Source organism: Bolinopsis microptera, chromosome 12, assembly GCF_026151205.1.
Source record: "Bolinopsis microptera isolate Bmic1 chromosome 12, MBARI_Bmic_1.0, whole genome shotgun sequence".
NCBI classification, from domain to species: Eukaryota; Metazoa; Ctenophora; class Tentaculata; order Lobata; family Bolinopsidae; genus Bolinopsis; species Bolinopsis microptera.
In genome coordinates, this window is record NC_087083.1 from 11,579,345 (window position 1) to 11,601,668 (window position 22,324).

At 36.7% G+C, this 22,324-nt stretch overlaps 1 protein-coding gene across 2 annotated transcripts; it reads left to right on the forward strand.

The window, feature by feature from the left end:
• The first annotated feature begins 14,605 nt into the window (after positions 1-14,605).
• On the forward strand, positions 14,606-22,144 carry LOC134824620 (heterogeneous nuclear ribonucleoprotein L-like). 2 transcript variants are annotated; one of them, XM_063836548.1, is made up of 14 exons: positions 14,606-14,688; positions 15,050-15,262; positions 15,524-15,676; positions 16,033-16,126; positions 16,328-16,516; positions 16,727-16,799; positions 19,142-19,201; positions 19,338-19,525; positions 19,900-20,016; positions 20,141-20,247; positions 20,432-20,522; positions 20,680-20,764; positions 21,042-21,126; positions 21,658-22,144. In XM_063836548.1, the coding sequence occupies exons 1-14, from the start codon at positions 14,624-14,626 to the stop codon at positions 21,800-21,802; spliced, it is 1,665 nt and encodes a 554-aa protein (XP_063692618.1). In that variant the 5' UTR covers positions 14,606-14,623; the 3' UTR covers positions 21,803-22,144. The 2 variants fall into 2 exon arrangements, with proteins under 2 accessions (XP_063692618.1, XP_063692619.1); XM_063836549.1 differs by having other exon boundaries at positions 14,612-14,688; positions 15,053-15,262.
• Positions 22,145-22,324: the final 180 nt, after the last annotated feature.

Sequence of the window (22,324 nt, forward strand, 5' to 3'; positions counted from 1 at the left end):
CAATTCATTAATCTGTAAACACGCGTACTCCAGCCCCTAAACGCATAAATTGTTATGCGGCGCGGCTCAAGCCGCGCACGCACGTATTATTTTATACTGTTTGCTTTCTAATAAATATCGTGCCAATGTGTACGTCTAAATTGTAAACGTTCATGTTTTGTGTAAAGTGAATCCAATTGGGACTAGTGACAAGGATAAGGACCCAAGTGCCTGTACGGCTTTTTCGGACCCCTGTGGACCACTACTCTTGAAATCACTCTACAACATTGAACATCTATATCTACTACGTCATTTGGCAATTATTGTCATTAATCTAACTTTCTAATTAATTGCTGAGGGGGAAGAGTAAACGCTTCACATTAAAATTCAATATACAAAATTCAAAACCATCAATACGGTATTAAATATTATGGACAAATCTATAGATCTATTTCGTAGTCATATATTCACATGATTTGCTTTATATTATCTTAATTCTGTAATGAAGTACAGTAGGATTTGTGTTTCGAGAAAGAAAGGTTGCGGTCAAATTATTAACAAAAGTAAACAAAAGTCCATCAGGGACTCCGTGGAGTCGAAAAAGGTACACGGCCGCTGTCTGGTGCTGCTAGGCATTTATTGATCAAGATGTTTTATTGTATTGATTTATAATGATTCTATTGTTCGTGACTAATCAAGTTCTAAGTGGAGGTATAAAGTGCTGCTTAAGATACTTCGTCATCTCATGTCCAGTATAATGATTAAGATAGTATACAATGCAGTTTTAGTAGTTGACCCATACAGTTAAGTCCGTCATAACTCACAATCGTTAAGTCGTCGGTCAATTGTCAAAGTCGTCGTGTGTTTATTCGTTGAGATAGCAGTAAGATAAGACGTTACGCGCGCGCGCGTTTAATCCCGTCGACGTGAGGTGTGACAATGAAAACGCCATAGAATAATTATTTTCGCGCGTTACGTAGAGTTTACCAGTGTGTAATACTAGTTAACACTGGGTGTACACTGAGTGTAAGTGTAAGTTTCATATACAAGCCGTTGAATATTTCCAATTTTGAGTGTATCGTGAGCATGTTTTACATTGCGATTGCTCGGTACTAGTGTGTTTGTGTATATATATATATATCATTTGTGGAGTATGGTGTAAGTAATGTTTTTGGTTGGAGTGCAGTGGTTGTATGTATGAGAAAAGATATATGGTCATTTTAGTAACTCACATAAATCAGAACTTGAGCTCATTTGTGGCAAAATTAAGCTCACACCAATCAAGTGTATCATGCTTGAATTGCAATTCTCGTAAGGCAATTTTCAATATATTCTTAAACCCGTTTGTCGGAGTATTAAAACTTATCTTACTTGATGTTTGTCGACAGCTGTTCCACATGTAGGATGATTGGTAGATGAATTGTGAGGATGGTTGTGATGTAAAGAAATAATCCTCTTGTCGTGGTGACCTGTTAAATGATGAGTACAGTGATAATGGTTCCTCTAACTTATTAATTTTGAATAGTTCTAAGAGACAAGTGTACTTGTACAGATTGTGGACCGTCAACAACCTGTGGGTTTTAAACAAGGGCTTGGAGTGTTCTTTTTGGTAAAAGTCCACCCCCAGTCTTTGCTTATCAACAGGTCGTGTTCGGGCACACGTTTTAAACTTCTCTAGGTAAGCTTCTCTATCCCCAAACAGAATTCTTATACACTTTTTCTGTGTTTTAAAGATAGGTTCAAGTCGGTTATTGCTAATACCACCCCACACAGATATTCCAAATCCTAAATGTGATTCAAATAGAGTATGATATAAATCCTTATAATACTGCTTTGGGACAATGTGTCGTATTCTGCACAGCTTTCCTACTTCGCATTTAAGTTTTGAGTTAAGTGACTGCGTATGTGATTTCCAGTTAAGTTGGTCGTCAATAATAACGCCTAGAAATTTAGCTTCTTGAACTCTTTTAATAACTACATTATTTAAAGTTAGTATGTTCTCGTCATTTTCTACTTCCTCTTTGGCCCGTGAGGGTTTAAAATGAATAAAACAACATTTCTTAATGTTAATATGTAATAAGTTTAGTTTCATATACTTGTACACAAATGATAGAACTTCATTTCCTTTTTCGTATAGTCTTTTGACACATGTGTCTTCTATAAATATGTTAGTGTCGTCGGCAAATAGTATAAACTTTCCTATAATTGATGAGTTACGGATGTCATTAATATAAATAATAAAAAGTAACGGACCAAGACAGCTCCCCTGCGGCACTCCATAGACTACTGGAAGTTTCTCGGAGTCTTCACCTAATACTGAGACATACTGGTATCTGTTCGACAGGTAACTTGCTATAAGGTTATTTGCATTTCCACGGATTCCATAATTTTCTAACTTATGTAGTAACTTTTCATGTGATATTGTATCAAAGGCTTTACTAAGATCAATAAATATTCCAAGAACGTGTTGTTTTTTCTTGAGGCAAGATTCTACGTGGTTCACTGAGTAATTTAGGGCATAACTGGTCGAGTGATTTTTACGGAATCCGTACTGGTTTTCATATAAGGAGTTCTGTGAATGAAAGAAGCTGTATAATCTATTGAATATAATCTTTTCAAATATTTTACCAAACACAGCTAGCGTTGATACAGGTCTATAGTTTTCAAGGAGTTCCTGGTTATCTTTCTTGTAAATGGGACTAATCCTTCCAACTTTAAGGTCATCTGGAAATATGCCATCTTTCATACATTCGTTATACAGTACAGTGAGTAAAGGAGTAACTATTTTAGAGGACTGCTTAATTACATGAATCGGTATGTCACTTGCCTTGCCATTTTTAAGTTCAGATATGATTTTGCTAACCTCGTCTGTTGTGCAGTCATGCATGTAAATGCTGGAAGTGTTTGAAAGCGGTAGATAATCATAGAAACTAGGTATACTGTTTATGTTAATTTGTCCAAGATCATTGTAAGCGGTATTTAGGTCAGAGGCTAATGATACAAAATATTTATTGAATTCGTTTGCTATGATCCTTCTATTTGTTATCTTAACGTTGTCTATGGTGAACAGCGGCTTTATTTCACGCCGCCGTTTACCTCTTATACGATTTATTAGTTCCCAGGTCTTTTTACTATCACCGCTATTTTCAGCAAATTTACCAGAGAAGTATTCTGTTTTCACAGTTTGACGTGTTTTCTTTAGGACTTTTCTGTATTCTTTGTAGATAAGGTAGCGACTACGTTTTAGTGAGCATTCAGGGCACTGGCAAATGCCGCCCTTGTTATCAGTTTCCCCAAGTTTACATTTTCTATTTCTTATCTCAACCCAATTTTCGTACAGTTTATGCTGATTATTAATTGAGCAAATGAGACCGGGAGTTATCCAAGGGTTAACCTGAACAGTTCTCTTAGAGGTTTTCGGGGTCTCTAGTTTAAACGATTTTTCGACGCAGTTTTTGTAAGTGTCATGGAATTCAGTAAAGTTATGGATTGTTTTAGTTTTAAGCTCATCTTCAAGATCCACTAGGAAGCCGTTAACATTTGATTGACAGAAGTCGTAATATTGTTTAAAAGAAGTTTTTTCAGAGTTGACTTCAACATTCCAGTTAAATGTGTTAAAAATAGGTGAGTGATGAGTTATTCGTTCTTTTAGGGTGCCTGAAGTAATCACATTCTCAATATCGTTAGTAATAATGTTGTCTATGCAGGATGCTTTACAGCCTGGTTTTTCGTGGGTAACAATAGATATTAACGGACAAAATCCTTTACTGAATAATATTTCTTCATATTTTTGAACATTTTTGTTATCTTTATCATGAAGATCGATATTAAAGTCTCCAGCTAGATAACTAAACTTCGGCATGTGATCAAGAAGGTTAGAAAGTTCAACTAGAGCTTGGGAAATACAGCCACTTGGTGGACGATACAAAACACCTACATTAACAGGTTGATCTTCGTTACTTAATGATAAGACAAGTATTTCTAGATGTTCTGTGACTTGTGATATATTCTCAATTACAGTAGCATTTAATTTATCGTCAACATAAAGGGCTACTCCAGTGCCCTTTTGTTTGTTAGGTGCTGTGTCCTGATAGTAACTATTATAACCGTCGAGCTGAAATAGATTGCTTAATTCTTTTCCAGTGTTGGTTTCAGCTAGGGCTATTACGGAGAATTTTGTTTTGTACCTACAGGTTTCAATGGCAAGGTTGTCAAAATTTGATTTATTTCCATCAATATTTTGAAAGAGAATAGATGATTGTTTCTTAACTTGGTTGCAGAGAATATTTGTAAGGTCAGATGCAGTGTATGAGTTACAATCATTTAAAGTATTTGAGATTTTGGTTGTGTATTCGTCTAGGTTGTTGTCGTCGTCGTCATTGTCAGTGAGTAGTTTAAATGGGTTGTATTTAACCTTGTCTAAATGGATACAACGAGTACAGTAAAACTCATTAGATTGGCTATTTGGATTTGATTTGCGATAGCATTTATGGTGCATTATGCAGTCACAGTGAAAACATTCAACTATTGTTTGGCCGATGACTATGTTCTTAGAACAGACAGGACATACCTCCTTAATGAGGGGAGTCATGGTTGGTAACCATCCACGTGACCCTGACTAGCAGCAGCAGGAACAACAGGACCAGTTTCTCTTCCAGCAGTCGCATCCCTGTAGGATCTATCGTCTACCCTTGTGGACCTCCTCTTCCTTTTGTCGATACCACCGTTAATCCTGAGAAGAACAGTGTTACGAATAAATTGACCTAACTTTGCTAGTCCCCTCCAGTTGAGGTGAAGGAAGTCCGGTTTTTGGTATTTGTTGAGGTCGCGAGAGAGAGAGCGGTCAAGGAGACCATCCCTATCACAGAACTCATCAAATCCATCCACATAACTGACACCAAAATTGGACGGGAGCAGCCTACATCGAATCAAACTGTTAAAGTATATAAGCTTTCTATTTAAATCAGCACGTTAAGAAGGAATTGTTGGACAAACATATACATGCACACCCGGATTAATAGATTGAATCTGGGCAATTTTTGAAACTAGATGGTTGTAGATTATATCAATATCGTTTTGGCTTTTTACATCTGTTTGTTTCAGGTCATTAACCCCACACAATATAACACAGTTTCTATAGCCACAGGACACATAAGGATCAATACTATCGACAGTTGGGGCAAAGAATCGTTTTCCAGGTAGCCATTTGCCGAATGACTTGGCAGGATCAGAACCGAATTTCAGTCCGCCGGTGTTTGAGTCCCCAATGATACATGTAGCGTTTCTATTCAGGGAACTGACTGATCTCAATGTTATACTGTAGCGCAGCCCAGTTATCTCGCCTGCATCGATACGATGGTGGAACAGTGCTTGGCTACGACGAGTCATTACATATAATGATCCTGGGCACAGTGGGCTGTGAGTGGGGGTCATGCTAGCATAGGGTATTTTAGACCATCACACATGCCCCTAACTTTGTTTCTAAGGTAATTTGGGTACAAAAATACGATTCCAATCATTTACAGGGCCCAAAATGTCTTAGAAAAAATTTTTGGGCCGATTTTGAGCACTCCTGTAGTCCAAAAATAGGAGGCTGATCCCAGGAAAAGTTGTTTTTTAGAGGTTTAATCAATTTTAAAGCTCTTCTATGAACTGTAAACGAAAGACAGCTATCTTAGGAACTCAAATCTTTTTGAATCATGAAAAAACATTGATCAGAACAAAAGTTGTGCCCATTTATATGACCAAATTGTTCTGAAACACCCAAATTTTTCCTGTTATTTTCAAAAATTTCGTTTAAAATCACGATTTTTTTGGATTTTTATCAATTTTAACTATAATAATTGTGATATATTGATTTTTCATCCATATGCTTCTAGTCTAGGATGCAAAAAACGCCACAAACATGGAGAATAACTAAGATATGTCAATTTAATAGCAAAATTGAGCTCATAAATTATCTAAAAATGCAGCAAATTTGACCCAATTTTTGAGTTTCTTAATTTTTTCTTGACAATTCCCCCAAAAGTGCCCAAAGTGATTCTTATTGCATCTGATAGGGAATTGTCTAAGCTTTCTGATGATACCATGCATTATACCGAACTATTGCAAACCAACAACGATTTCTGTCGTTAAATACCCCAAAAATTGCCTAAAATACACGCCATAAAAAAGGCGCGGTCAAAAATCAGGTGAAAATGTTAAAGTCACACAGTTTTTTTTAGATGGCTGAGTATTCTTAAGTACTATACTGTATTTCAATTATTAAAAACTGCCTTGATCAGGCATTTTAGCCCAAAATAATAAATATTAGGCAATTTTTGGCTAAAAAAGGCAAAATTTCTTGACAGTGAAAAATGCTATTTTTTCACGCGACGCCATTTTGGCATCTTGCAAAGTTTTTAATTACGGTTTTTTGCATGAAATCGGGCTAGCGTTTTACAATAAGGAAAGCTTATTTTCAAAGAAATTTAAGAAAGTCGATTTTAGGCCTATGCTAGCATGGTAGCCCACTGTGCTGGGCCACATAGTTGCTTGTGCTCATCGATACCTGTACTAGCATCAGAGAAAGAAACATGACATGCAGTACCAAGAGAGACTGTAAAGATACTTGATTCCGGGTGGATAGAAGGCTCGTTATCAGAGTGTCTAGGCAAGGTGCTGCTTGTGCCGTCAAACCGATTCACCAAACAGCTGTTAACCTGAGGTTGGTCACCTGAACAAAACTCACTGTTGATTCTGTCGATGAGTTTTCTCAAGGGTGGTGGTATTGCCTTTGGTGTCTTGGACGACTTAGATCCAAGATAATCGTACCGTTCCCCATATGATAGGCAGGAGCGTTCGTTTTCAATTTTGAAGTCTGTGCTGCTCAAATCAAATAGGTCAACTAGTTCTTCCGCAGTCTTCTGATCTATATAATCGTTTTTGAACAGTTCCACAGGTTTCTGCTCATGATGAGGTGGCTGCAAAAGGACAGGTGGTGCTGGAGGACGAGGATGCTGTGCAGGAGGTAGGTTGGGAGGAATGCAAGGACCAGGGTTATGCAATGGCTGTATAGAACTTATAGACTGTTTTAGTTCAGCAATGCCTGCAGCTACAGTGGGCTCATTTGCAGAAAGTGCGGTGAGTTGTTCTGAGATGCTCTTCAGAAACTGCTCAGATGAGTCTGTAGATGGGGATGATTCAGGGGAAGGTCTAGATGCTAAAAGTTTAAGGTCCCTCTGTAGTTCAGCAATGTTGGTATTGATTGATTCTAATGATTTGTCATGGAGCTTTATTTCATTATTTAGGCCATTAAGGGAGTTCTCTTTAAGAAGCAGGTGTTGAAGGTGAACGTCGAACTGGGAGAGAGTGTCAAGGTTCCTAGAGAACTGTTCGAAGTCAAATTTTTCAAGAGCTGAGCCTGCTGAGCTTGCTGATGCCACAAGTGCACTGACAGTTTCAAGATTCTTAACAGCTGTAGATGCTTCAAAATCTGAGTTGGCCTGTTGCAAAGCCCTTGTGTTCCTGCAGCTGTAACAAAATTCGTCTCTCTGTTTCTTCAGTGTTGATACTGGTGCCACGAAGCAGTATGGGCACAGCCATTCTACCATGGAGTTGATAGCTGACCTCGCTATACCCTTCATAGACAAGCAGTCCACATGCCACTCTTGATGACACTTAGAACAGTCAATGAGGTAAACTTTACCGTTAAAAGAGCGTTGACATGGACATTTCTTCTTGTCCCTATGTTTCCTGTTTACCTGATCTTCATTGTCCACTGTAGATTGATCGACTAAAATGTTGCGAGACAAGCTATTAGATGTTTTAGGAGTACCTGAATTCTTCCTAGTATTTGACGCCATTTTCAAATCAAATGTAAGTAATACTGACCAAATAGATCCGACTTGGGGTCGGCTCCCGTTAAGTGTTTTGTTTTGGAGGGGATTAGGACTTCAGAGTTGATGACCCTAGTAAAGTGTAGATGACCCTAATAGAGTGTAGAATGTAGATGACCCTTAGCTTAGTACGCCCCTTCGGGGGAGTTGTAACATACCATTCCTGAACACTCAAATTATTTGTTATATAGTAGTGTTGAAAGTATTAAAACGCGCCGCACAAACTAGCATTCTTGCTTCGCATCGAAGACGGAAAGGGTTGACATCGTCAAGCAAGTCATATCTTTTTTAAATGATAAGTGGGTTTTGCCAAGGTGCCAAATTTAATGATGCGCAGCTTTTGGAGCATCCGTTAGTGTAAAAGTTGTAGCGCGATGCATTACTGGCCCGCGCCGCGCATCTTCTCGCAACCACTGTATGCAAATCGGCGAGATGCGAAGGATTGACATCGTGAATCAAGTGTAAAAGTCGCATATTTGACGAAAGTTGTTAATTCGGCGTTTTATTTTGTCATATCACATAATTTTAGTTTCTGGAATGAGATCATTGTGAAAATTTGTAAAGACTTTCTAATCGGATTTTCAAAATTGTCCCAAAAACTTGATGGATATCGGAATTGATTTAATAATTGATAATGAAAATGGACCAAAAGACGTTGCCAGTCTATTAGTAAACTAACCAATTTTTGTTAAAATTGTATTGAGGGAAGGTTACTCAATTTGTATCTGTTTCAAAAATGTTGTGCTGGCCAGGGCAGCATATTAGGACCGATCCTCTTTAGTCTATTAATAAACGATCTTAGTCGTAATTGCACACAGTCTACTGCTTACTTATTTGCAGATGACAGTGCACTATATTTCGATAATATTTCTAGAGGCATAAACGACAATGTAATAGAAGATATGAAAATTGTGTATGAATGGCTTAGAATTAACAAGCTGAGACTAAATGTTGCAAAGTCCGCCTAGAAACGTCCATTAGCTTGATAAAATTGAGAACCAAAGCACTATTAATGCAAGCACAGGCAGCTGACTTAAAAGATACTTGGACTCCAAACAATTTTAAATTGCAGTAATCAAATCTAATTGCAGCTGCACACACTTACTATTACTATCATGATTGTACTACAGACAAAAAACCATTTGTTGTAATGTTTTTAGATACTAAATATCTAAATTTATAAAAATTTTTATCGGAACGAATTAATTAATATTTAATAATTTATTCTGTAGATTTATCTGATATTGATATTGATAATGATTATATTGATATTGTTATTATTGAACGAAGCTAACTCTAGACATAGTTAATATTACTTCTTTCAACAAAGGGACTTTGAGTATAAACGACCAAGTACAAGTTTGCATAAATTTCTATCCAACCAAGAATTCAGGAGGCAAAGGTGGGTGCGTAAACTTTATGGTCTGCACTCTCCCATCCTGTATCACCCTGGATTCTTCTCGATGTATCTTTGTAAAAGGTATATACCTTCTAGCCAATCTCTTGCTACTCCAAGTCCCCTAGGATATCTGATCTAAAGTTCGTGCTAGTTAATAATAATTATAATAATAATAATTTAAACTTATAGATTATAGTGGCACAACAACTTAAAATGCACAGGTGTGCCACGAAAACAAGTCAGGATACAAGAAAACCTGAAAAGCAATCCACATTTAGGTTCCAAACCATAGAAAATTGTAAAGACTTGATACACTAAATTACAATGTTAAGGGTATGCACTTAACAGTAGAAACGTTGAAAAAACAGTAAATTAATTAATATCAAAAGCACGTTTAAAAAGAAACGTTTTCAGATACACTTTAAAAGATTCCAGTGACATGCAATTCTTAATTTCAAGAGGCAGCTCATTCCATAATTTAGGGCCAACTTTCTGAAACGATCTTTCTCCATACTGTGAATATACTCTTGGTTCTATAATCTGCAAGTAGTTACAGTGAAGATGATCCGCTGAACAACCATATTTCCATAGACGAGATAAAATCAGCTATAGAAAGGCAAGAAACAAATGACAAATCATGTGATGCAGACAATATTCACCCCACCATCCTCAAACACATAAAAACAAATTGTCTTCACGTCTTGCAGATCATATTTAACTGGTGTATGAGCACAGGAAAATGGCTGTGGAAATCTTCCGATGTAACATTCTTGAGGAAAGAAGGAAAATCCAGCTACATGTTACCTGGTGCCTATAGACCGATTTCCATATCATCCTACTTTGGAAAGATTTGTGAAAGAGTGCTAGATAAAAGATTGAGACTCTTCCTGGACATTGAAGGAACTCTTGATGAAGATCAGGAAGGTTTTATTGTAGGGAGATCAACAACGCGATATCTTTTCAGAATGCTGGCTAACCTTGAGGAAGTTAAACGACAGAAGCTGGCATGTATAGTGCTTTTCCTTGACTTCGAAAAGGCATTTGACAGTGTTCATCTTCCATCACTATGTGTCAAACTATCAACTCTCGGTATTCAAGGAAATATTCTTAACGTGCTGAGAAGTTTCCTGTTCAACCGGACGATATGTCTAAAAGTGAACAACTATAAAGGAGAAAAAAGAAAATGCACAATATTTGGACTACCTCAGGGGGCTGTACTCTCACCTCTCCTCTTTATCCTATACATAGCAGACATGACGCACAACACCCCGGAAGAGGTAAAAAGATATCTAAGCTGCTACAAATTTGCTGATGATGGTACACTTATGATTTCCTTTGAGAACATCTCCGGATGCCATGAAAAAATGCAGATGGTATGTGACCACCTTAGCAAGTGGTGCATCAAGAACAAGCTAGTAGTGAACTGTGATACAAATAAAACAGAGGCAATAATCTCGAAAACTGCAGCCTATAATGAAGAACAGAAACCTGCAGAATTATGTATTAATGGGAAAAGCATCAACTACGTCAAAAGTACGAAGGTCCTTGGGGTAATAGTAGATGAGGACCTCAATTTCAAGAAACATGCGTCTCAAAAACTTAAAGAATGCAAAAGAAAGTGGGGATTAATAACAAAATCAACTAACCGCAACTATGGTCTAAACGTTTACAGCCTCACTCTCCTCCTTAAGACAATGGTCCTCACTAAACTGTTCTACGCAGCACCTATTTGGCTTCACAAGTGTCTCAATCAATTTAAAAGCTTCTGGAATAAAATAATTCTAAAAATATCTGGATCAGTCCTGAACCCACAAAGGGAATTAACCGAACTTGCTCTCCACCTACCACCACTGGATGTGCAACTCGAAGCTCTCTCGGTTAAATTCATGTGCAAAATACTCACACAAGGTGACAATCTTTCAGCTACCCTCTACCAAGTTGATGAAAGCAGAATACCAAGTTTTCATGTCCTAACAATGTCACTGAAAAAGTACTTCCTCTGGAAAGAAAATAAGTCACACGGAACCAGAATGATAGACCTAACGCAGCAACATTTCAAGGATCTAGCCTATTACACTCAGGCAGACATAATGAGCTACAAAAATAAGATCTGGATTGACAGCATCGAAACAAATCTGCAATGCAGAACTGTCAGTAACAACAAGGAGACCAAGATACTCGGTGTGATCACAAAGATCAAAAACAGTGGGCTGCTCCTAGACAAAAACAACTTTTTATTCGGGCACAACACGAGTAAAAATCTGGACAGCCGAATAATGGACTACATTCACGGCAGCTCACCACTCTTTGCGAACATCCAAAAGATCATGGGTGGTGGCAGTGGTGAGGCCTGTCGTTTCTGTAACAGCTTCATTGATTCCCCCGTACACCAGCTCCTATTGTGTCTGGAGGTGCAAGACACCAGTTACCTGCAACTGAAAGAAGAGCTGGGTGGGGCAGACTCACATTCCTATCTAGATGAAGTGTTAACAAAAAGCAGCACACAAAAAGCATTCATTAGGAGAGTCGAATTTCTTTGGGGACAAAATGATGCTCTCCAGGATTTATCCGACTAGAAAGATCATGAAATAAAGACTCTGCAAACATCTCAGAGAAATATTACCACCATAAAGAACAAAGAGGGAGTATCCTGGACCCCGAAATCCACCACTTTTCTGTACTTTCAGAGGTACCAATGTGGCAGGAAACCAGGGCTCATGCTGCCGCTGAGCTAAAGCAGTAGAGGGGATGGCGGCTTCTCTAGGATCTAACACGTCCTGAAGCAGACCAACACTATGTCCCAACGCACTGGTGTTGGGATGTCTGCCCCCGGTGCCTGTCCGGGTCAATAAAGCAGTCAAGCATCATGTATGTTATGTTGAGCATTCTCAACCAACAAATGTGGGAACTCCCACGAAAGACCAAAACAGATCTAAAGAGACACTTAACAACATTGGAAAATAGACTTCAATTTGTTTATATAATTTATAAAGCGTATATTATTGCCCACGTTAAGGGGCCTGTTAATAATTTATTAAATTATTAGCTATTTTAGATTTAATAATAATCTTGGTTCAGTCAAATAGATAAGATGATTATAATTGGCATATTTAAACATATTACTTAAATAATCTGGTCCCATACCATTAAGACATTTATAGACAAGAAGCAATAACTTATATTGAATTCTGTAACTAATAGGCAGCCAATGAAGGTCTTTCAGAGTGTCTCCTAGATGATCATATTTATATAGTCCTACTATAGCTTTAGCAGCTGCATTCTGAACGAGTTGGAGTTGGTGGATGAGGTTGTCACTAATTCCATAATAAAGAGCATTGCAGTAGTCCAATTTGCAGACAATGATGCTGTTAATTATAAACTTGAGCTGAGCTTTACTAAAGAGATATTTTCTCCTTATAACATTCCTAAGGAGTCTGAAACAATGCTTTTTGAGGGACATGATTTGAGGCTCAAAAGTAAGATGATGGTCAATTTGAACACCAAGGTTCTTTGTTGTGCTGACAAATCTGATACAGGTATCATTTGATAGCTCAACTCCCCCTATACTGACCTGGTTTAGAACTTGAGGTGAGGCGATGATAAGTATTTGTGTTTTTCCAGGATTAAGTTGAAGGCAATATTCAACCATCCAGCGCTGTATGGTCCTAGCGCAATTCACAATTTGGATGCCCAGAACATTTACCTGATCACAAGGTTTGAAAGTTTTATATACCTGGTGGTCATCTGCATATCCTTGCACATTGAATCCAGATTTCTCGATGGTCCTATACAGAGATCTGATGTATATGTTGAATAGCACCGGTCCTAACACAGAACCTTGAGGTACACCAAATTCTAGAATGATCATATCACTAGTAGAAGAGCCTATTCTGGTTCTTTGAGTGCGGCCTACCAGGAAACTCTTGAACCATTTAAGAGCAGTACCTCCGATATGAATCTCTTCAGAAAGAATTTTGAGTAATTTTCTGTGTTCCACTGTGTCAAAGGCTGCAGATAAATCGAGCATCATGAGAACAGTGGAGGGTTTGCTATCACATGCCAGCAGTAGGTCATTTGTTACTTTTAACAAGATGGTCTCAGTAGAATGGAACTTTTTATAGGCAGATTGCTGTGGAACATTGAGATCATTTTTAGCCAGATGTTCATTTAACCTTTTCAGCACAACTCTCTCGATGAGTTTACCCAGAAAAGAGAGGTTAGATATAGGTCGATAGCTCTTGAAGTCATTTGGATCAAGTTTGTGGTCCTTGATGGTAGGAATAATGTCAGCAGTCTTCAAACCGTCGAATGTGCCCTTAGCTAGAGACTGGTTGACCAGTTTGCACAAGACAGAAATGAAACTTGTGATATTGTCTTTGAGGACAGTTGTTGGAAGAAATTCAGATGGTGCACACTTGATTCCACTTTCTTTGATTATTTCAGACAGTTCATCCTCTGTGCATGGTTATATATATATGAAATATATTTTTGTCTGCTTTAATTGATACTAAATAAAATTGTTGTTTTCTTGAAATTGTTGTTTTCTTAATGTTAAATCTCACTGTACCATATTCTGAATATGGTACAGTGAGATTTAACTTAAACTGAATATGATATTCATTAACTTATAACTTATTACCTACTACATTACAAATTTTGCTCCTTCATAAAATTAAAAATTAAAATTTTAAATTTGGACACGAGTCTCGAAACACCCTGTACATATGTTTTGATTCTATGTCCTTAGAAGGGTATTCTTCTAACAGTTTTTGACTGACTTGAATGTCCTGCACAGCATTTTGAAGCTTCTTTAAATTATTTTTTCTGTTCACCCTTTTGTAAAAAGGCAATAGTGAAAGGTTACGAATGGACTTTTTTGCAGAAAAACGTGGATTTTGAAGAACGTTGTAGGTGGGTTTAAATATGTCGTCGGTGCGTACTTCCGTTAGTATTTAGTAACCATGTCAACTAGCGCGCAGTGCAGCGCGCGAGTATTGCTTGCGGAGATGTGATGTATATAGCTAGCCTGTCAATGAATGCGCGGCGCGAGTGTATTTTAATGTATACTATGTAATGTATAGTATTAGGTAATAAGCCCAATTTATGTACGTGGCATGCGTAGTATAGTGTACTGATGTGTATCAATATTATTATTATGAAGTGAGCTGATTGGAGCTTATATTTATAGTTATAGTGAATGGAAATCTAGCGTCCGCCAAAACGAAACAACGGGCGCAATTCTTGTTATCCTTATTGTATTGCTGTGTAAATTTAATTCTAATTCTAATAATGTATTCAATTGGATTCTATTTATAATTCTAATTCTATTCTTTATTTTTTATTCTTTATTGGTCAAACCGATTTTAGAATGCCTTACGACGGCAGGGGTCCAGACATAAAACGTCGAAGATTTGATGATGACAATTTGAGAGGGTAAGTTAATGCTAACTGATGATTTAGCTAGCTTGAGTCATTAAATAGTACTTTTGATTATAGTGCAATTCAATGTATGGGTATTATTACCAGATTGTATAATTTTTGGCAGGATCTCTCCTCAATTAACCCTCTACCACGGATTTCTTTATCATTTGGCTGAGTCAAATACAGGAAAATGCGTAGAAGTCCTTAGGGCACCCCCTGGGATTGATGGCCCAAGCAGATCTTGAACCTGCAACCTTCTAATTACAAGCCCTTTCAAGCAACCCATGGACCACAAAGATTTATTATATAATATGTAGGCTACAGTAGCTCATCCACTTTGTCTGTAAAAATGTCTTTCATTGGTTATTTTCAGAAGGCGTGGAAGAGGTCGTGGAAGAGGGCGACCTGAACGAGGGCATCATGAACGCCCCAATCGTAGAGATGAACCTATAGAGCAACCAGAACCATCACAAGGACGACCTAAACGTGAGAGAGCTCTTCCATCACGTGTAATTCAAATAGGCCAAGCAGAGGAGCTTACTGAAGATGACATAAGATCAGCATTGGAAGTGTTCGGAGAAATCAGGTAAGTTTACATAAATATTGATATATAAATATGCAGTACCATTAACCAACCGATAAGCTGCTCAGCTCATAATAAATTGATGATATTCAATTGCATTTTAAAGCGATTTGCCCTGAAGTATGATAATTATGACCAGTTTTATCCTGTTCAGCGTCTTCGAAAACATAGAGTTTCGAAAACAAAAATCCTTCTATTTTCGAATGCAGGGTTAAACTATACTATGATCATTTTATTTCAATTCCTTTAAATGAATGATTGCAGGGGAGTGGTTTCACCATCAAGAGATATTTTCTTGGTGGAATTCAGCACCCTCGAGCGAAGTGTTTTCTTCATCAACCACACTGACAATCATGGATTTCTCATAAGATTCATATCGCCTGATCTGAACTATGGACCTGCACAGGATCTACCAAGGTAATTATAAAAATGATTGAGATCTCGTTTGTAATTATATGATCCCTTTTACTATACAATTTTCATACCATATTTCTAGTTGGAATTACATTTTGGTAGCACTTTATCCAATCTTGAGTGTGGGAGTTAAAACTACTGGGAAAAAATTCAACATTTCAGAATAAAACAAATATTCAGAATAAAACAAATATTATATTCAAATCTCTTTATTCAACAATATTAAATCATTATAGGGACCTAATTTGTGGCTTGATCGTTATGTTAGGGCTATTCTGTTAGCTGATGCTGACAGGCACCGCATGGGGCAGAGACTTAGGACCATTACGCTGGAGACTTACAATGACCCTTTTTTTCAGTGCAATGGCAACTTTTACAGCCAAAACAAACACTAGTGGGGCTAATCATGTGCTGGAGGTTAACGTCTTGAAGCCTATGTACCCAATTACCAGTGTAAGTTTTCAATTTCCTCACATCGTTTAGAGGACAACCATGAGATCGGAATTAAGACCTAGATTTTGAGTTTATCTTACTTGTCATGATAATTTAGTTTATGGACACGTTCATTTGAATTAGAGGATATTAGTACTTAAATAATATATATATATATATGTGTAAATAATAAATAATAAATAGTTGTTACCTTAATTTTAGGAGGTATTGCACACAATTGCGTCTCCTCATGGACGTGTGTCTAGAATTGTCATCCATAACAGAACAGAAGAGAAAATAGAATCACTTATTGAGTTTGACAGTATCATGTCAGCCGAAGCTTGCAAAGAGGCTATAAATGGAGCAGACGTTTATGCTGGCTGCTGTACCTTAGATGTCAAGTTTAGTAAGGTGAGAGTTTTAAATCTTATTTAGTGTGCCCAAATTCAGAGCACAAATGTTATATCTGTATGTCAAATCATAAATGACCAAGAAACTGTTAATCAAGAAAACAAAAATTATATATTCAAAAACGTTTTGGTGCTCCTATCTGTCACTCCCCCCCCCCCCCCCTCCCATTTTTAATTTCTATAATAAATCAAATCTGACTCTTTCAACCAGGCGCAGTCATTGAATGTATTTAAAAACGATGATGATACGTTTGATTACACTGATGTGAACCCTGCTATTGCCGGTGAGTAAAAATTTCGCTGACTTATGAATTTATTCATGATGCATCTTTACATAGTATTTTGTATACAGGCAATATTAGTTACTTACTATGTAATGAAAAATGGTTCATCAACTTTTCCACTCCGGACCTATCAGTTGCACTCTTTATTAGGCAATGTCAAGAATTATCATTACAACTGTAGATATGTAGAAGGACAAACTTGTACGTTTCGGTCAAATGCTAGCAGAATTTGTCATTTGATAAATTTACAGCTTTCCTAATTTACAGCTTTCCTTATTTGCGGCCAGACTAAGTTCATATTTTTCATTTCAGCGTGACAAGAAACAAAAGGGCCAAGCTATATTAAATGTCTGCAATGAATAAACACATAAACATACTAAACTGACAAATACAAATGTCTTAACTTAAAAATGCAAGGGAGGAAAATTCTAAACAATGTGCTAACCAAAAAACTGATTATTGAGCTTGGAGTTTTAATTTATGACCGAAGCTTAAAAACTAAATTGTTTTTCAAATAATCTGCAACATAGCAATTTATAAGAAGCATATCTGAAATGATTATTTTGTAGTCAATAAATGATGCTAAAAATCTAACATCGAGGGGAAAACTCTAAAGTTATACATGTTTAAGAAAACATAGCAAGCTGAATTATACTTGTCTCAGTGTCTGCAAAGATTAAGAAGCTGTAGTCATGCATCATAAATGGTTATTCAAACAGTCATTACCTAATATCGTAAAACCTGGAGAAGCATAACTAACATTTCAGATTTACTCCCACTATAACACACTGTAACAGCTAAACAGATGTCTTCAAGAAGATCCAACACATTCAAATGAGGAACACATCCAAGACCCTAACTATAAGATAATACAGATTTGTCTTCGATCAATTATTGTCGTTGAAAGGCTTATCGAATAATGGAATGTTTGGAGAATTCGAACCTTTCGCTTCATCAATGATAAAAGTATCATGAGTCATTTTCAATAATCGAATAGAGTCATGGTTAATTAGTTATAGTAGAATACAATTGAAGTGTAATTGATAATTCCACTTTTTAAGTCTCACTTTAATATTGAAGATCATATTAAAAATTTAAAATGATATTAAGGTAATGGTTGATATAAGGAATACTTAAAGGTTAAAAATCGAAACTAAATAGGTCCCAGCCAGAAAAAGAGTATTTTGTCTTGACACATGATATTAACGCCATTGGTTTATCATCAGCTCCCTGATCATAGATTTTTTTACGAAGAAGTTTTTCTGCACTGCTCACTGCTCAGTCAGAGCTATTCAAACTCACTTCTTGCTAATTTAAACCCGCTTCATCTAAAGAACAGAATTTGATTGGTCCCTGACATCTGAATTGGCCATTAGTTTATTTTAACATAAGTTTGGCTACTTACAGAAGTGAGTAAAGGAGACATATAAAAGTCCATTGGAGTCACTAATAAACAATGCTACTGCTAAATTCTATCGTATTATTTATTTGGTTCCTTTGATCTTTTGATGAATCAACAAGTCTACATGAAAAGACTCTTTAGAAAATAATAAGAGATGAAAAGTGGAAACTTCTACGCTCAAGATCGCTGACAATACTGGAGCAGCCTCTTTGACTCCCAAAGCTCAATGTAAGATGAAGCTTAAGAAATAAAAGGAGAAGAAATAGAAATCATAATGAAGACATTTTCAAAAGAAAAATTATGTATGAAACTGGTATGCTCCCAATATTATTAATCAACCGAAGGAACAAGTTCTGCATGTATTTACTGTTACATCGTGTTTCCAGTGCAGCATAGACATAGGACCGGTCATCAGGTTATCCATCTAGAATCAGTCAGGAAGCTTTAAACCAAGTGCATAAGACTTATAATAAAGATTTGAAGACTCTGCCTACGTGATCCAAATTCCTCACGACTATTCTAAAATTGGTGGAACTGATTATCCCATCTGCTCGTAAGTTATAATCTGGTGAGTATTTCATCTGCATTGTATATAATGGTAGCCCTCATTAAGAAATTTCATTGTCATAATATGATATTGCCAGATTTCCTGTAAGAATTTTTAATTTAAATAACTCCTCATTGCGCTATTGTGCTATATAAAATGATGTTTTGATAAAAGATGGCCCAGAATTTCAGGTCAAAATGTGTAGTACTGAGTGGCTGAGTAGTACACCTTACTTGTTGTATATATGTTAAATTATATTATATAATTCTGGACCATCCGTATTATTTATTAAATTATCCGTATTATTTATTGAATAGTATTATTTATTAAATCATAAGCTAATAAACTCCATAAGCTGCTTTTTTAAATGTCTGTTGAAACTTGCTGTTTCAGCTAGCAACAGAAAAAGAGAACCACAAGGTCCTTCAGAAGATAACTATGGTGACAGACATGGTGAGGCTGTTCAGAGTTCTTACTAATTTTGTAATTGTTTGGCACACTTTGACTTTAAAGTTTCCGTATCGTCTTTTTTTCTGAGACAGTTTCACATTTTCTTGATAACTCTTAAACGCACCTCATTATGTACCAGACATGGGCCGGGGACCAGGAAGACCAAGAAGGGGTGACAGGAACATGGACCGTAGTGGGCCTGGACCTCGGGGTGAGACGATGGGGCCAGGGGGTCCACCTGCCGTTCTCATGGTTCACGGTCTGGACTCTACCATGAATCCCAGTAGACTCTTCAATATTTTCTGCATGTATGGCGATGTCAATAAGGTTTGGAATACATCCTGTGATGGGAGTAATGTTAATATTATACTTCTGAAGTTGACACTTTACACGCTCAATAAATGCAAATCACTGCAGTGAAAATGAATGTGTTATTGTTTAAAAGTACCTAAGATTATTCTGCTTCTAGTGCTAGTTTGCAGTGCTAGTTTGCAGTGCTAGTTTGCAGTGCTAGTTTGCAGTGCTAGTTTGCAGTGCTAGTTTGCAGTGCTAGTTTGCAGTGCTAGTTTGCAGTGCTAGTTTGCTTCTAGTGCTAGTTTGCAGAAATATGTTAGAGTAAGGAAAGGTAAACCAGATTTTGACCTAAGAGACACTTGTGACAGTTAAGAAAATAAAGAGAACTACAAATTTGTTTGTATTAGATAAAGTTCCTGATGACCAAGAAGGGTATAGCAATGGTTGAGATGAAGAACTCAAGAGGGGCTGATAATGTCCTCAACCATCTTAACCGGGCTAAGGTTTTGGGATCTCAAATAAGTGTGAGTAATAAAAGTACTGAATATGCTTCAATTGGGGTTTTCAGGCATCGATCCATTTAATAAGGCAAGTGTGAATTTGCGACGTCATGACCATGATCTATAATAATTACGACGATAATTTCAGATCTCGCCATCTAAGCACAGAGAAGTTGTGGTGTATAACTCAGCCCCTGGAATCCTGGAGGACGGCTCTGAGAACGTACAGGTCTTTGTCAACTCGCGTTTTCTAAGGTTAGTAAGGTTCTCAGATTGAGAAAGGTTTTCTCGTAAAAGGGGGTGGTTGTCTTAGGGTTATCTTAATTATTATCCGAAAAAACAGTTAGTACCGCGAAGGGGGTGCGGTGGGTGGGTCTTTTGAAACATTCCAAAACTTAGTACCTGATCCCCTTCCCTTTAATATGATTATTACTAATAGGTACTCAACTGAAAAGAAAGCTGCTAAGAACAGATTGGTTGATCCAAGTAAAATACTCCATTTCTTTGCGTTGCCACTAGAGGTGGACGAGGTAACTATAATTAACATGTAACACTTTAATATGGTAGTACAAGCACAACTGGCCTTGTTTTTGGTAATGTCATACAGTGACATGTTATTATTTCTGTTTTATTTGCTGATATGAGCTTTAGAACTTACACAGGCCGCTTATGTAACTTTTATATCAGGACTTTGTACTGAAGTTGTTAGAAGACAAAGGTTGCCCTACACCCACAAGTATTTCCATGCATAAATCAGAAGTCTGTTCTGCAGGTTTGTTAAGAATTTAGATGGTTTGCTGATGAAGTTTATTATCACAAATAGGAGCCGAGCTGAAATCTGTTCCGATTCAGGATTCGGTTAAATTTTTGATCCGGTCTGGTTTCATTTTCAAAGTCAGCTAAAAACTTTTAGGCTGTTAATTTAGGATAGAGTTTTTGTGGCACTTATCTCAGTTTGTTCTTTTGTAGTTATTCTCACACAGCTGAGTAAAAGTTTTCAACTTAAAAGCAGTGTTTATAATTCAATTTATTATTTTTATTTCCTTCAGGTCTGCTTGAGTTTGACTCAACAGAGGAAGCTATGGACACCGCTGCTATTGCTAACCACATGCAGGGTACTCACAAAGGAACAAGGTTATTTATCCTTTTATATAGGGTAGGGTGGGAAAGATAATAATAGATTAATTGATTCCAGGGACATTTTGCAATGTTCACCTGATCTTATGCATTCACCTTCCAAAACAAATCATTCAGATCAATATTCAATAACTTAACCTGAGTAACATGATCCATAAAAGCAGTGTCAAAAAACCCTACCTTTTTTTGGAGCAACTTTATTTAAGTATCGTGACAATATGATAAGATAATTCTAATTTGTTTTCGTATATTAGATAAATAAAAGGATTATTTCAACCATTAAGACGAGTTTTCAAGCTTCTATCATAATGTCCAAAATGACCCTATCGATATTTTTGAGGGGGTTTAAATTTAATATTTTGGACATTACTCATTTTCCTGTCGTTTAACTGGCTGCATGACAACTGATCAAATATAATGGTGTTTTTCGTTCCGATTAGAATGCGATTACATTATTTGTTTAGATACTGGTTACTTCTACTGTAGAGTATTGATGTGATACAATTAATTTAAATCGTATTTTTTCAGATATCTAATGAAGATAGCTTTCACTGGAAAGAAGTCGATGCCGGTAGAGAATTACGAAGAAGCCAAACCGACTGCTGCTGTTAAAGCTAAGGATAAGAAAGAAGATGAGGTGGAAATCAATTTGTCGAGAAATTTCAATGATTAGGTGATCGGCTGAAAGTATTTTTTATGAATTTTAATCTTTATTATTTCTATGTTTTACCATGAAATGTTTTCGTTTCACCTTATCCGTTTGGTGGCATACTAGATTTAACGTCTTACCAAAAGATTTCAATTCCAACTAGTGAAAGACATCAGTATATTTCTGTGCTGCTTTGAATCAAACTACGTGTGATACTAACAATGATCTATAAAACGTATTATGTGAACAACTTTTGAGTGTTATGACAATATTTATGATTCAAGTCCCTGTAGCTAAGCTGTATTGTCTGGTCCAAAAATCTGTGTTGCTCAGGTATATTTAAATATTTAAACTTTTATTTTTTAACATGTTTGCTTATTCATTGTGTTACAGTGGTCATTTCGATTATTGAAAAATATGATTATACTATCAAACCAATTTATAATCAGGAGTTATTTTGAAATCGAAAGAAATTTGATGTTACAGATATGTTCAATTTTTATTAACTTTAGTCGAACACTGTTACATGCACTGTAATTTGAACTG